At 36.5% G+C, this 14385-nt stretch overlaps 1 protein-coding gene across 5 annotated transcripts in view; it reads right to left on the reverse strand.

The window, feature by feature from the left end:
- Window positions 1-14385, reverse strand: part of LSAMP (limbic system associated membrane protein) — a 648009-nt gene that overhangs the window by 291719 nt on the left and 341905 nt on the right. For all 5 annotated transcript variants that reach the window (XM_040484565.1, XM_040484563.1, XM_040484562.1 and 2 more), the window contains exon 2: window positions 11796-12028. In XM_040484565.1, the coding sequence (XP_040340499.1) occupies window positions 11796-12028 (233 nt within the window). The remainder of the gene's footprint in view (window positions 1-11795; window positions 12029-14385) is intronic.

Consider the following 14385-nt stretch of genomic DNA (forward strand, 5'->3'; position numbering starts at 1 on the left):
AGATTTGGATGTGTTTTATTTCTTTTTGTTGTCTGATTCTGAGGCTAGGACTTCCAGTAGTATGGTATATAACAATGGTGTGAGTGGACATCCCTGTCTTGTTCCTGATCTTAGGTGGGAAGCTCTCAGTTTTTCCCATTGAGGATGATATTAGTTGTGGGTCTTTTGTATATGGCCATTATGAGGTTGAGGTATGTTCCATATATACCTACTTTGTTGAGGGTTTTTATCAAGAATGGATGCTGTATTTTGTCAAATGCATTTTCTGCATCTATTGAGGATCATATGATTCTTATCATTTCATTTATCAATGTGTTGTATAACATTGATTGATTTGTAAATATTGATCCACCCCTAGGCCAAGAAATAAATCCCACTTAATTGTGGTAAGTAATTCTTTTAATGTAGAATTTGGATTCAACATAATGTTGAATATGTTTTGGATTCAACATGGTAGTATCTTGTTGAAAATAGTAGTAGGCATAATGTTTTGGATTCAACATGGTAGTATCTTGTTGACAATATTTGCATTGATGTTCTTCGGGATACTGGCCTACCCTTTATAGACCTTTATAGAGGGGTCTCTGTCTAGTTTTGGAACCAAAGTAATATTGGCCTTGGAAATTTTCCTTCCATTTCTATTTATTTGGAATAATTTGAGAAGAACACGTATTACTCTACTTTAAATGTCTGGTAGAATTCACCTGGAAAGCCATCTGGCTCTGAACTCTTGTTTGCTGGGAGATTTTTGATTATTGATTCAATTTTTTTGTTGATTATGAGTCTGTTCAAATTTTCCATTTCTTCATGCTTCAGTTTTTGTAGTTTGTATGTTTCTCGGAATTTATCCACTTCTTTCAGATTGTCCCATTCGTTGGTACATAATTTTTCTTGATATTCTCTTAAAGTTGTTTGTATTTCTGTAGTGTTGGTTGTGATCTCTCCTCTTTCCTCTTTTCCCACAGGAGCACCACTAAGCCTGCCAGGTATGACCCCACCAATGGCATGAATTTCTAAAACTTTAGACTTCAAGCTCCACTGCTTATAAAAACTTATGATAGCTTCTCTCCTTCTCCCAGTCAATGGTTGTGGGGAAAAGTTTTTCATGTGCAGTCCTCTGTGCACTGCGTTTTCTCTCTCTCTGTCTGTCTGTCTCTCTCCCTTCCTCCATCTCTCTCTCTCTCTCTCTCTCTCTCTCTCTCTCTCTCTCTCTGTGATCAGGGTTCCTTCCCCTTCACAGCACCTGCAATTCTTTTCTCCCCCAGGTCTATTCTCAGCAGCTCCTACCTACACGATGTGGCTGTTTTTCTCTATCTAGATGTGGAATTTAATCTCTCAGTCCTCAGGTCGATTTTTTGGATGCTCAGAATATTTTGATATTTATCTGGCTGTGTTTGAGGGACAAGAAAGCATAGGGTCCCTTTACTACTCCTCCATCTTAACTCCTGCTTGGTCTTTCTATTTTTAGTTTTTTTTTTTTTTAATTTTTTTTTTCAACATTTATTTATTTTTGGGACAGAGAGAGACAGAGCATGAATGGGGAAGGGGCAGAGAGAGAGGGAGACACAGAATCGGAAACAGGCTCCAGGCTCTGAGCCATCAGCCCAGAGCCTGACGCGGGGCTCGAACTCACGGACCGCGAGATCATGACCTGGCTGAAGTTGGACGCTTAACCGACTGCGCCACCCAGGCGCCCCTCTATTTTTAGTTTTTGAAAGAACCTCTTTACTGTTTTCCACAGTGGCTGTACCAATTTACACTCCCACTAACAGGACATGGGAGATCCTTTTTCTCTACATCCTCACAAACACTTGTTATTTCTTGTCTTTTTGATAATAGACATTCTGACAAATATAAAGTCACATCATATTGTGTTTTTGATTTGCATTTCCCTGATGATGAATGATGTTGAGCATCTTTTCATGGGTCTGTGGCCATCTTCCTTACAAGAATGTCTATTCACGTTCTCTGCCTGTTTTTAATCAGATTTTTTTGTGTTTTTTTGGTGTTGCATTGCATATGTTCTTCATATATTTTAGATATTAACCCCCTTTTGGATGTGACATTTGCCGATATCTTCTCCCATTCATTAGGCTACCTTTTTGATTTGTTGATGGCTTCCTTTGCTGTGCAAAACCTTTTTATTTTGATGTAGTCCCAATAGTTTATTTTTGCTTTCATTCCGCTGCCTTAAAAGATATATCTTGAAAAATGTTGATATGGCTGATGTCAAAGAAATTACTGCCTATGTTAGGGTGATATTCTAAAACCAACAACTGGATGCTAGGTATGCTCACTGATACTGGAGTATAAGTGCTCCAAGGTCCTCTCAATTGGCTAGGATAGAAAATATACACACACATATACATATATATTTCTATCTATCTACCTATCCTACCTATTTATTCCATTAAAACTCATGAATAAACACTAGTAACACCAATTTTGATCCAACACTACTCTGTTATTTAGGCTTTTCCTTTTGCATATTGATACTTCTCTTCTCCACCATGAAAAACTGGTTATCATTATCCTCAAGATATTTACTAACTTTTTCAATTCTCTTGCATGTAACTAGGGTCCTAATCCTCCATGATTGCCTCCCCATGCATATGTCCATCATTTGTGAGCCCTGGGACCTCTGGTGTTTGTACCCCACTTGGGTGGGCCCTGGCACAGGTTGAGTATGGCTGCTTCCCCACCACACTCCAGCTTGCCTATTAGCTTTTAGATTCAAAATAAGGAAAAGGACCTTATTGTATTTTGTTATTGTTTTTTTGTTTGTTTGTTTTGTTTTGTTTTGTTTTTTACTTTGTCACTGAAGCAGACCTAGGACTTGACAAATTTTAAAGACAATCCATGAGGTGCCTGGGTGCCTCAGTGAGCAGTCTGTTAAACATCCGATTTTGGGTCAGGTCATGATCTCATGGTTTGTAAGTTCAAGCCCTACAAGTCACTCTGTGTGTACAGCTTGGAGCCTGGAGGCTGCTTCAGATTCTGTGTCTCCCTCTGTCTCTCTCTGCCCCTTCCCACTCATGCTCTGTCTCTCTCTCTCTTTCTCAAAAATGAATAAACAATAAATAAATGAACACAGCTCTTAAAAAAAAAAAGACAACCCAAATCATCTCAATGTGCAAAAAATAAATGTTACCTAATAGAGCAAGCTTAAAACAATGAAAGTACCTCTGTCTTAAAATATATATAAATATATATATGCCATTTTTCTTGACTGTTAAATATATTAATTCAAAAAGTTGCCTTTATTATTTTTAAAAGTACACAGGTTTTGTTTTGTTTTGTTTTGTTTTGTTTTTGGTAATGTATAGAAAACATAAGTTTAGGGTAGCTTACAGTACTATTTAGAATATTTGTAAAGGTAGCTATCCTTATCTTAATAGGTAAAATATCTGTGTAAAAACTAGCACATCTGTAAATTGTCCCATGTGATATTATGTAAATGTAAGGAAAATAACTTGTAGTATAGATTGGATGTATCTAAACTAGCATATGCAGTTCCAAAATGGAATGAATCTCCACTCCCAAAAACATCCTAATCAACATTAAATTCTGACCATAATGCATTAAAATTAGTATAATTGTATAATGATTTAAGATTTGAATATAGCTGATCATTTATTGGCATCTGTCTTCAGGTGGCTTTCTTTTCATGGAGTTTGGGTTTTTACACGGAGCCAACTCTGGGTTCTAAAATAACTTTGTCTCTATTCCCTTATTTTTTTGTCATCTTCAGGAAGGACAAATGCAGGTTAGAACAGAAAGCATGTGGATGTAAATAGTTGACTTAATTTCATGTCTAAAAGGTGGACTGCAGATACATATAGAGAACTTGGGGATAGTAATTAATTTTGAGTGGATGGGCTTGATTTAAATGAAATTTGAATCCTTCCCACAGGTGGAATATCAACTTAAAACCGCAAACAAAATAGAGGCTCTGAAAACTGAGTAGAGTTATCTTTTTGTAAGAGACATTTACATTTGTAAGGAAAATCTCCATTTTTATGGGTGTCTCCTTTGATGTACCAGGAAGAGGGGGGTGATTCTAAATCTCTAGAAACTCTTATTACTAGAGAAGGCATGACTTAGATCTGCACAACAATCTTAACTCTGGTTTACTGTGCTTTTCCTGGTAACCTTCCACAACTGGCTCCCCACTGACAACACCTTTTGTCATAAGCTGAGGATGGCATTCAATGTGATGGCTTTGGGCATTTTGGGGAGTTACTCAGTATTACTGGGTCTCTTGCATGTATACAGAAGGTATACATGTTGTTAAACATTTGTTTTTCTCTTGCTAATTTGTTTCATTCAATATGATTCTTAGATTAACTAGAAGAACTTTGAAAGGTAAATAAAAATTTCTACTCCCCAATAAAGTACTATTCACAAATATTTTAGCCCCAAACTTTCACTTCTTCCTATATTACATTACCTTTCTGATGGCTAATGTAGATACTGATGTCCCAATAGTCAGAACCTAGCCTTTTAATAGCCAATCAAGAGGCTAGCTATATTGTCTAAAAAATTAAGCTGAGGAGTAGGAAAAATAGCACAATTCAGCATAGAAACTCCAAATGAGAATTCCAGTTAATCATCAAGATTCTCAATAACCAACAGAATTAACCCTAGATCAAATCCAACTGAAGAAGATTTAAAATTCTTTATTTTATTAGATTGCTTTAAAAATGTAAAGAGCTCCAGGCTAAGTTCAATTGGAATGCAGTAGCAAATATGTTACATGAATTTTTGTAGGCAATGTTAAGTTACTGAAAAAGTAATCAATGCAACCTAATGCTAATTAAAGAAAGGAAAGAAGAAAGATGGAAAGGAAAGGAGAATAAAGTAAGTACAGTAGTCCCCTTCTTAATTTGCAGGAGATACATGCCAAGACCCCTAGTGGATGCCTGAAATCATGGATAGTACCAAACCTTACATGCATTATGTTTTTTCCTATACATACATACATATATACATACACACTTATGATCGTTTAATTTATAAATTAGGCACAGGAAGAGATTAAAAACAATAGCTAATAATAAAATAGAACAACTATGGGGCGCATGGGTGGCGCAGTCGGTTGGGCGTCCGACTTCAGCCAGGTCACGATCTCGCGGTCCGTGAGTTCGAGCCCCGCATCAGGCTCTGGGCTGATGGCTAGGAGCCTGGAGCCTGTTTCCGATTCTGTGTCTCCCTCTCTCTCTGCCCCTCCCCCGTTCATGCTCTGTCTCTCTCTGTCCCAAAAAAAATAAACGTTGAAAAAAAAAATTAAAAAAAAAATAGAACAACTATAACAATATACTATAATAAAAGTTATGAGAATGTGGTCTCTCTCTCTCTCCCTCATAATATCTTATTCTCTTATACTCATCCTTTTTGTGATAATACGAGATGATAAAATACCTATGTGATGACATGAAGTGAGGTGAATTACACATGCATTGTGATGTAGTGTTAGGCTACTATTGACCTACTGACTATGTGTCAGAAGGAGGATCATCTGTTTCCAAACCACAGGTGACTGTGGGTAAATAAAACTATGGGAAAAAAAAAAAAACTTGGGATAAAAGGGAAACACTGTAATGAAAGAAGGGAAAAAAAGATAGATTATGAGATATAAAAAGGACACTTGCTTGGAGTTCTGGGTAATACATTTAGATCAGAATTAGAATGTTTAATAGGATTTAAAATGCTTCTAAGAATTTAAATCTTAGAAACAATAAGTTCTAGACTAATATTCATGAAAAAAAAATAAGTTTGTGTTTCTAATATTTGAATTTTTAATTATTAAATTAAAAGGGAATCTATGGACATTACAGTTGGAAGTCAATATAGATATTCTAAAATTAATGACGTACAAGAAGTTGGGCTTTTTAAGTGTGTGGATTCGAAAAAGGAAAAAAAAAAGGCCAAACATGGTCTTAAAAGGAAGTCCCACCTTCATATTTTTCCCATAATTATATTGGTTTAATTAAGGTAATTATGCAATAAATTTCCTTACAAGTAATAGATTCTCAGAATCAATGTATATGACTTGAGTCACAGTGGTGAGAAAAATGTCTGATGTTGTATTTAATATTACAGTGAAATTTAAATATTAACTTAGAAATACATTTCAAAAACCAATTAAAAAAACATATCCTCAATGTTATTATATGCAGATGAGGCCATTTCTGAAACACCAGTAATCAAATTAGAATAGCATGAAAAGAAAGCAAAAGATACAACATGGAAATTACCATTCTTGTATGGATAGCTGGCTCAAGAATAATGTAATAAAAATTTGAAAATATGATTAATGTAGTAAGGGATGGTGAATGGGATATTTAAAAATAAGCCTCACATTTTAAAAATCCTGTCATGTTAGGGTGTCCTTTGTATTTACATATACATGGAGATTCTTAATGTTATAGTTAAAAAAATTCGCACTCTGGGGGCCACTATTCCCAGCACTCAAGGACATCTGTTTTCTAGAAGTACATAGGTTATTTTATTTTATTTTATTTTATTTTTCTATTATAACGCTCTAGTACCTGCTCCACAGAACTTTAGACACAATTTGATGCTGTGTTATATAGGAAAATGAGCAGGCAGGCAGTAGCAAATTCCTCTCATTAATTGCTTAGATCCCTAGCATAGTAGATCTTGGTTTTTCTCAAATATCTGAATCATCTGCAGGACGCAGTGTATTTGCAAATTTTGGCTGTATTCCCAGGGATTCTGGTTCAATTGTTCTGGGAATGGTTCACAGGAATCTATATTTTGACTAGTATAATAAACCAAAATGTTGACTTTATTGTAGGTTAAGTGAGGATCACACAAAGAGAAACGTTGTAAATGCAAGTGCCTTCATCTGTGGCATGATCAGAAAAAACACACCATAGGTGGATAACCTTTCTAGAAGAAAAATACATTATTAATAGGAAATGTGTCAAAGTGCTCTGTTTATTTTATTAACGTTAACAGTGATGTTTTCTTAATCTTTTGTCTCAGAATCTGTAAAGAAAGTGGTGTGGAAACCAAAGTATCTGCCTTTAGATATGAGTCCCACCATTCATTAAGTATCTCAAATGTATGTTCATATTTGAATGTTCATTGTTTCCACAGATGCAACATTTAATATCACTAATCACAAGTCAACCCAGAGATCATTACTGATTTGTATATTTGCTGATGCAAAACTTTCACCTGTATATCTCATGAGGAAGGTGTGTAGAGATGTCATTTAGCTGAATATTGAGTTTAGTGAACCATGCAGCATATTTATTTCAACACTGGGTATTTTATGTGTAATGACCCTCATGAACTGATAAAAACTTAGAGAAAAATGTGGGAGATGTTAAATAGTCACTAATATGGTGCTGATGCATAGAAAAGGAATTGAGAAAACAAAACCTGAGAAACATAAAGTATAAATACTTAAAAATTTATTAAGTTGAGTTTTTTGAAATCTAGAGTGGTTTTTATGTCTCAACATTTTCTTTTCAGCCTTGATACCTGAAAATGGACAGTTTTGGAAGAGAGGAGAATTTCTTTCGACGAAACTAAGCTAGGTAAGCAGTTTTGGAGGGCCTAAGATATTACCATGAAATGTGAGGTTTTTGTCAATCTACCTATCGTCTATCTTATGCCCAGGGATATCATTGCAGTATCTTAGGAGTATTTGGGGGGGGGGGCATGTAACACTTTAGGAGTATTTGGGGGTATATAACACTATCTGAAATTAAATCAAATTACGAATGAATATTTCCCCAGATGTTCTTAAGGTATACAATTCTTCCAAATTAGTGGTTCTCAAAGTGTGGTCCTTATACCAGCATCATCATGATTACCTGAGAATACGTTAGAAATGCATATTAGCCCCTGTCCCCAGAACTACTTAATCAAAAATTCTGGGGAGTTTCACCAATCTAAAATTTAGCAAACCCTCCAAGTGTTGCTGAAGCATGCTGAATTTTCTCCTTAAATATTCTTAATAAATGTATCTAAGAATTTAAAAGTGATGTTGGTTTAAGAAGCCTTTTAGAATCCTAAATAAGTAAAGCCAAAGACTGAATGCTAAGGAAAAGGACAACTGAAGAAAATGGATGGGAGGGATCTAAAATAAAAGCTGAAAGAGCCTATTACAAGGGTAACAGGCAATACATGGAAGCAGCTGTTGGATTCTGGGTAGTACCCCCAGGGCAAAAGTGAGCCTTCTGACAAATACTGGAGCAGCAGCAGCAACATGGTTATCATAACACCATCATCACCATCATCACCATCATCACCATCATCACCATCACCATTATTATCATCTTAATGGGTGAAAGAAAACACACGATATCCAGACACAGGGCTAGGCGCTTACATAGATCATCTAATTTAATCCTTACAATAGGCTTAGGCAGACTTAAAGTTTGAATTTTATCTCTATTTTACACATGACAAAACTGAGCCTTAGAGAAACAAAGTAGTTTATCACCAAAATTATTTAAGTAGAAAGAAAGAAAACTGAGATATGAAGCAGGAAGTATGACTTCAAGGCCCACATTCTTGACTGCTATTCTTTACTGATATCTCATAGCAACTTAGAGCTAAAGGTGGCCTCACCATTAAGCAAGGAAAAAGAATGCAGTATTTATTTAATGGGTAGTTAAATTGGATTCACAGAAACTATGGAGAGTGAGCAAGGCAGAATTTGAAAAATTCAAAAGACTCTTACATTTTGAAGGAAGGTGCGATGGGGTTGGAGGGAAGAAGAGTGGCAGCTATACCTAGAAACAGATTCTTTGATGGGATGAACACATAGGATTGAGGCACAGAGTAGGAAGCAGAGGAAACAGTACGAACAAGCAGCACGGGAGATGGAACCACTGATATAATCAGCACATTTAATGCCCTAAGCGTAAGTGGATCAGCCATCTGGTGCAAGATATAAAATGGCAATGTCCATATAGTTTGTCAGAAAAATCCCTCTTCATGACTCAGTCTCAAGGAGGAGAAGATCCATTCTTCATGTTTCTTATAAGTATAGGCTTTGTTGCTCCTTATTTTTTCCACAGCAATGTGATTTAAAAAAATACAATAATATCTTAAATCACATAGATACGGGTTTGAAACCCTGTCCTAAGAGAACAGGCAGCCTTGGGCAGACTCCTTATTGTCTCTGAAGTTTAAGCTTTTGTACAGTTTTAATAAAGTTATTGACATCTAATTAATAATAATTTTATTAGAATCAAATGGGACAAAGAACTACAGCTTTCAGAAAGAATTGCACCAAAATGGGTACCTTTGGCATGCAGATTATTGGAATTGAAAATAATCCAGACCTAAAGACTTGGGAAGAAATGTTGACCTTCCCCCTAATTGCTTAAAAAAAATTTAGGTGGAGGATCTGCTCCAGCAAGAGAGCTATCACCATAAATAACTACAGTATAATATGAACTAGGTGTGGTCGATAAGGAGGAACCTTGTAAGCACTGTTGTTCAACGACCTCTCTATGTCCCATTGTTTCTGAATGGCCCAGTAATATTTGCTACCAAACATAGACTCTTTTTCATTTTCCTGTGAATTGCTTTCCTTCCATTTTCTTCCCAGTCCAGCAGCCCATTCTCTTTAGTTCTGGGATATATATATATATATATATATATATATATATATATATATATACTCATTGTACCTGGCTGTCTTTGCACTCTCATGTTTATGTGGATTTCCCATACATATGAAATTAAATTTTATTTTCTCTGTTAATCTATTTCATGTCAATTTAATTCTTAGACCATTAGAAGAATGGTAAAGTGTAGACAAAAATTTCTCCTACACAACAGAATAAAAGTACATGGCACTTAGTAGATTCTTTTCCATCACTTAATATTAAGATAATTTAAATTAATTTCACTTATGCTGCAGCTCTAACCCTCTCAGGATTAGCATATTTAGTTCATAACTAAAATGTATGCAGATAAGTAAGAAAAAAATGGGGGGGGGAAGGACATGGGGCATTTGGTGCTAACAGCTGATTTAAACATAAATCTCTTAGTTCTTAAAGCTATCAAAAAAAATTCCCTTCCAGTAGAAAGTGCTTCAGATTTGATTCCTGGCCTGCTTGGCTTCAACTTACTCCCTGAATTCTCTATGTGACCTGGAGCAAGTAACTTAAATTTAAGGAAATTCTGTTTCCTCACCTAGAATCCAAGGAATATAATACTCAAATTGCCCAATTTTACTTAGTATAATACACATACACATTTTCCAGTTGTGGTGTCTAGGGCTTTCCAATGACATTAAAGGCTATAAAGGTATTAAAATTGTGTCGGAATCTCATAATGTAATATGGAGCTGGCCATAACACTAGGTATCTAGGCTTCCTCTGCCATTGCATATGGTAGAACGTCTTTTATTTTGAGGCAGGTGTGTGTGTGTGCATGAGAGAAAGTCAGAAAGACAGAGACAGAGAGACACAGAGAGAGAATATATGTGTGCTTGTGGTTTTGAGGGAGCTGGTAAATTAACCCATTTACGTATTTACACATCTCTGGTTATGTTTACACGTTTAAATGGGCTGCCTGAGATCCAAGCCCTGATGTACCATGTTATGGAGCTCGAGCACTCTGTACTAAACCACGAGGAAAACATTCTATGCTTTGACTATGATAGGAACTTTGCAAGTCCGTAGACATGCTTTTTACAAGCAATAAAATGAAGCTGTCAGCCATCGCAAATGGACCAAGATAGAGGTCACATGACTAAACCACCTCTGGACCAGGCAGTCTCTGATGTATTTTACTCCAGTTTCAATCTATTAATCAGAGGAGTTGGGAGAGCAATAATTTAAATGCTGCAATAATCAATTCCATAACACATTAATAGAAGCTACAGTCAAACTTTCCCACACCACTGACTGCACTGGAATCCTGACGGGAGCCCTAGGGCCATGCCTAATTTGCATTAAATTTACATAAAATTGTAAATCAAGAATACATGAACACAGCCCTAATATTTGTTAGTGCTTAGATCTTTTCTGATAGATGGATTGGAACTGCTAGTGGTTTGACTTCGCTTGCAATAAAACTGTGCAGCTGATCAGCTTTGTTCTCATTCTGCAATTATGAGAAAGGGACCCATGAGAGCTATAGTTTGGGGGCATGCGTATGCCACTTAGGGTTTTTGTCCTATAAAACCATGACTCAGATGTGCCCTTAGAAACCCCAGTCTAGAAGCAGATTGTCCCCAATAACTTTGCAAATCCTTGTCATTAGATTTGCTCACAAATAACTTACCATTAAATGGAGATATAAATTACAAAGAAAGCTGGCCAGCTGAGAGGATATCAGGCCCCTGGAAATTTTTATTTCCAAATTATACTTACTATCACAAGAACAGATAATTAGTAATATTCTTTATTCTGAAGATAAAAACCAAGCCTTCAGCAAGAGTCATCCAGTACCTAAAAGTTGATGAAGTAGACTTCACATGGTTCTAAGCATTGTCTGTGTTCTTGTTACTTTGTTCCAAATTATTTCAACAGCTATGGCCTTTGCTATGTGCTTTTATACTCAGGGCTAGGAGAAAATATTCTTACCAAGAGTACTGGCTCACAGTGGCAAGATTCCTCTTTCTCCTTAGTCATTTCATTTTAAGTCTATCCTTTTAGCGAAAAAATAGATACTTAAACAAAAAAATGCATGTGAAAGGTTTTCTCAGAAAGGGTTTTGCAAATATTTTATACATCATGGTAATTTTTTTTTCTCTCACCACTCCCTTACCACCTACCTATCCCACCTTTTCTTACCTTGCACGATCAAGTAAACTTGGGAGGTCTTGGGCTCATGCTGTGTCTGAACCGAGCAAGTATAGGAGCCCTCATCATAGACATCCACCTTCTGGATTCGGAGGCTGTATTCCAGAGAATGGCGTTTCTCCAGCTCAACCCGAGGGTCCAGAGACCATTTGTCATGCCCAGCAAAAATGATGCCAGAACGATTCAACCAGGCCACCTTTGAGTTCTTGTCTTCTACAACGCACCTGGTAGAGCAGAGTAACAACATTAGAAACTTAGCCATACCTGCATCTGCATTCATTCTCCACATTGCCTTCAATAAGACCAATGAAGAACAATAATTATATCTAGGATGAACTATCGCCATGCCATTTCTTAGAGTCCTATGTATTGTTACTATTTATCCTAAGATCTACTTACCATTCAGCGGGTGGATGTAATTATATTAGACTCAGTTTAGCCATAAGCAATCAGTATGAAAAATGCAGGCAAATAAAGTTAGATAGGTATTGATTTCCTACTGGATTTTCTTCTTCTTGTCTAGGAGAAGGTCATTCACGCAAAACTCCATCTGTTTTAGTAACTGAGAATTTGACAAGTGATAATGTGGCACATTTCCTGAGTTTTGAATTGTATGACTTCTTTCATAAGTATTTTCTAAATTTCCACAAGAGTGTGATGGTAGATTCAAATCATGCCCCACTGCTGTAGAAACTAGACTAGATTTCAGAATTTGCTTTGGATTCTTATAAGTTTGGAATGCCCTCTCCCAGGAGTGAGAAGTGTGTGAACAGGTCCAAAGGTAAGAAGAAAGGTATTGTGTCAGGGAAATCAAAGCTAGCATCTTCTTGCCTATGTCTGGTTCCAGCTGCTGAGGGCAGCAGGTTGTCTGCTGGCAAAACAGCTTGCTACCAGCATTTCCGACACATCAGAATGAGTTCAATATTTTATGGGAGATGAATAAACCAGTTCCGTGGTTCCTATTCTATGAAAGATGAAGGGGAAAAAATGTTTACTTTAATAAATACTTATTTTAAAAGCCTAACAGGATCTCTTTCTGAAACTTTCAAGAGAGAGGCAAAGAATCTGGAGAATCAATGGATTCTCCATTGAGAAGGGGTAAATGCTTCATGGGGAGGGGCACCTGGGTGGCGCAGTTGGTTGGGCATCTGACTTCACCCCAGGTCATGATCTCGTGGCTTGTGAGTTCGAGCCCCAAGTCGGGCTCTGTGCTGACAGCTCAGAGCCTGGATCCCACTTCGGATTCTGTGTCTCCCTCTCTCTGACCTTTCCCCAGCTCACAGTCTGTCTTTGTCTCTCTCTTTCTCTCTCTCAAAAATAAATAAACATTAAAAAAATTTTTTTAAATGCTTCATGGGGAATATAGTTTTCCCCTTCAATTTCAGCAAGAATCAGGAAATGGAAAAATTGAGCAACAAAGTTCTCTCTGTATCCCTTTGGCAAGATTTATGTCTGCCCCACAGGGAGATTGTCCCAGACCCTGTTCACAACTGTAGAGCCATCTGCTCAGCACTCTGAGGCATGAGGGATAGAGAAGAAGCCAGGAGCATGACAGCAGAACAATTAAAATACCATGTTCTGTATTTTCCAAACTGAGTCCAATCCAGGTTTTCTCTTAGGTCAAAAAAGCCAGTTGTAGAGATTCTGTACCTATGCATAGATAGGAAATTAATGCCTTATCTACAGGCTGTCTACAGTAGCTATACAGAGGCCAACCCATCTTCCTTAAAAGCAGAAATGCTGAATCCTTTTAAAATACCTCACCTATCGTTCAAGAGACCCCCTTATCCCATCATTTTTAAGTGAACTTAATATTTTATTTAACACGAGAATTTTATTTAATGACTTGAATTCCATGATACGCAGGTGTCTCTTTTCTTCTGCATTTATTTATTTTCATAAACATAAGTAGATGAAATCATCATTTGGTATCTCTGTTACCCAATATGGGTCTCTCTGCCATGAAGATATTGTTGGGATTAATTATATGTGCTTGATAATTTAGAATTTCTCCATAATGGAGTACAAAGCTAACTTCATGGATGCTTGATGCTTCTTTCCAGACCTGATTGTACATTTCCTGTTCTACTATTTTGTGTCATCATTTCTCTGTCCTTCATGGTATTTGTGGCACTTCTTAAATGAGAATCATTTATGAGTTAATAGGCTGCTTTGCTGCATTTCTATATCATAAATGAAGTTATTGATATGGATTTACTGTGTTCTTCTTTTCTACTGAGAAGAATGGAAATTGACCTCTGTAAATGCATTTTAAACCTTTATCATGAACCTCCTTGCACTTTTCTCATCTAGGCAGCTCAACACACCAGGAAACAGATATGCTACATCATAGGGAGGTACTCTGAATAATGTCTAGCCCCAAATATGGCCCTAATATGTTCAATTTGGAAAAAAAAAAGACTATACAACATATTTTACATAGATATGGCCTACAAATCAATTAAAGATAGATACTTTGCCCTATTCATTTAGGTGCTTCCAAAAATTTATGTTATGTAATCTTAGGTATTGATAAATGCCTCTTGTTAAAGTGACAGCATCACACGCACAGGGAGGAGGA

This window comes from Herpailurus yagouaroundi, unplaced genomic scaffold (assembly GCF_014898765.1).
Source record: "Herpailurus yagouaroundi ecotype Mexico unplaced genomic scaffold, PumYag 162, whole genome shotgun sequence".
In the NCBI taxonomy this organism is placed as follows: Eukaryota; Metazoa; Chordata; class Mammalia; order Carnivora; family Felidae; genus Herpailurus; species Herpailurus yagouaroundi.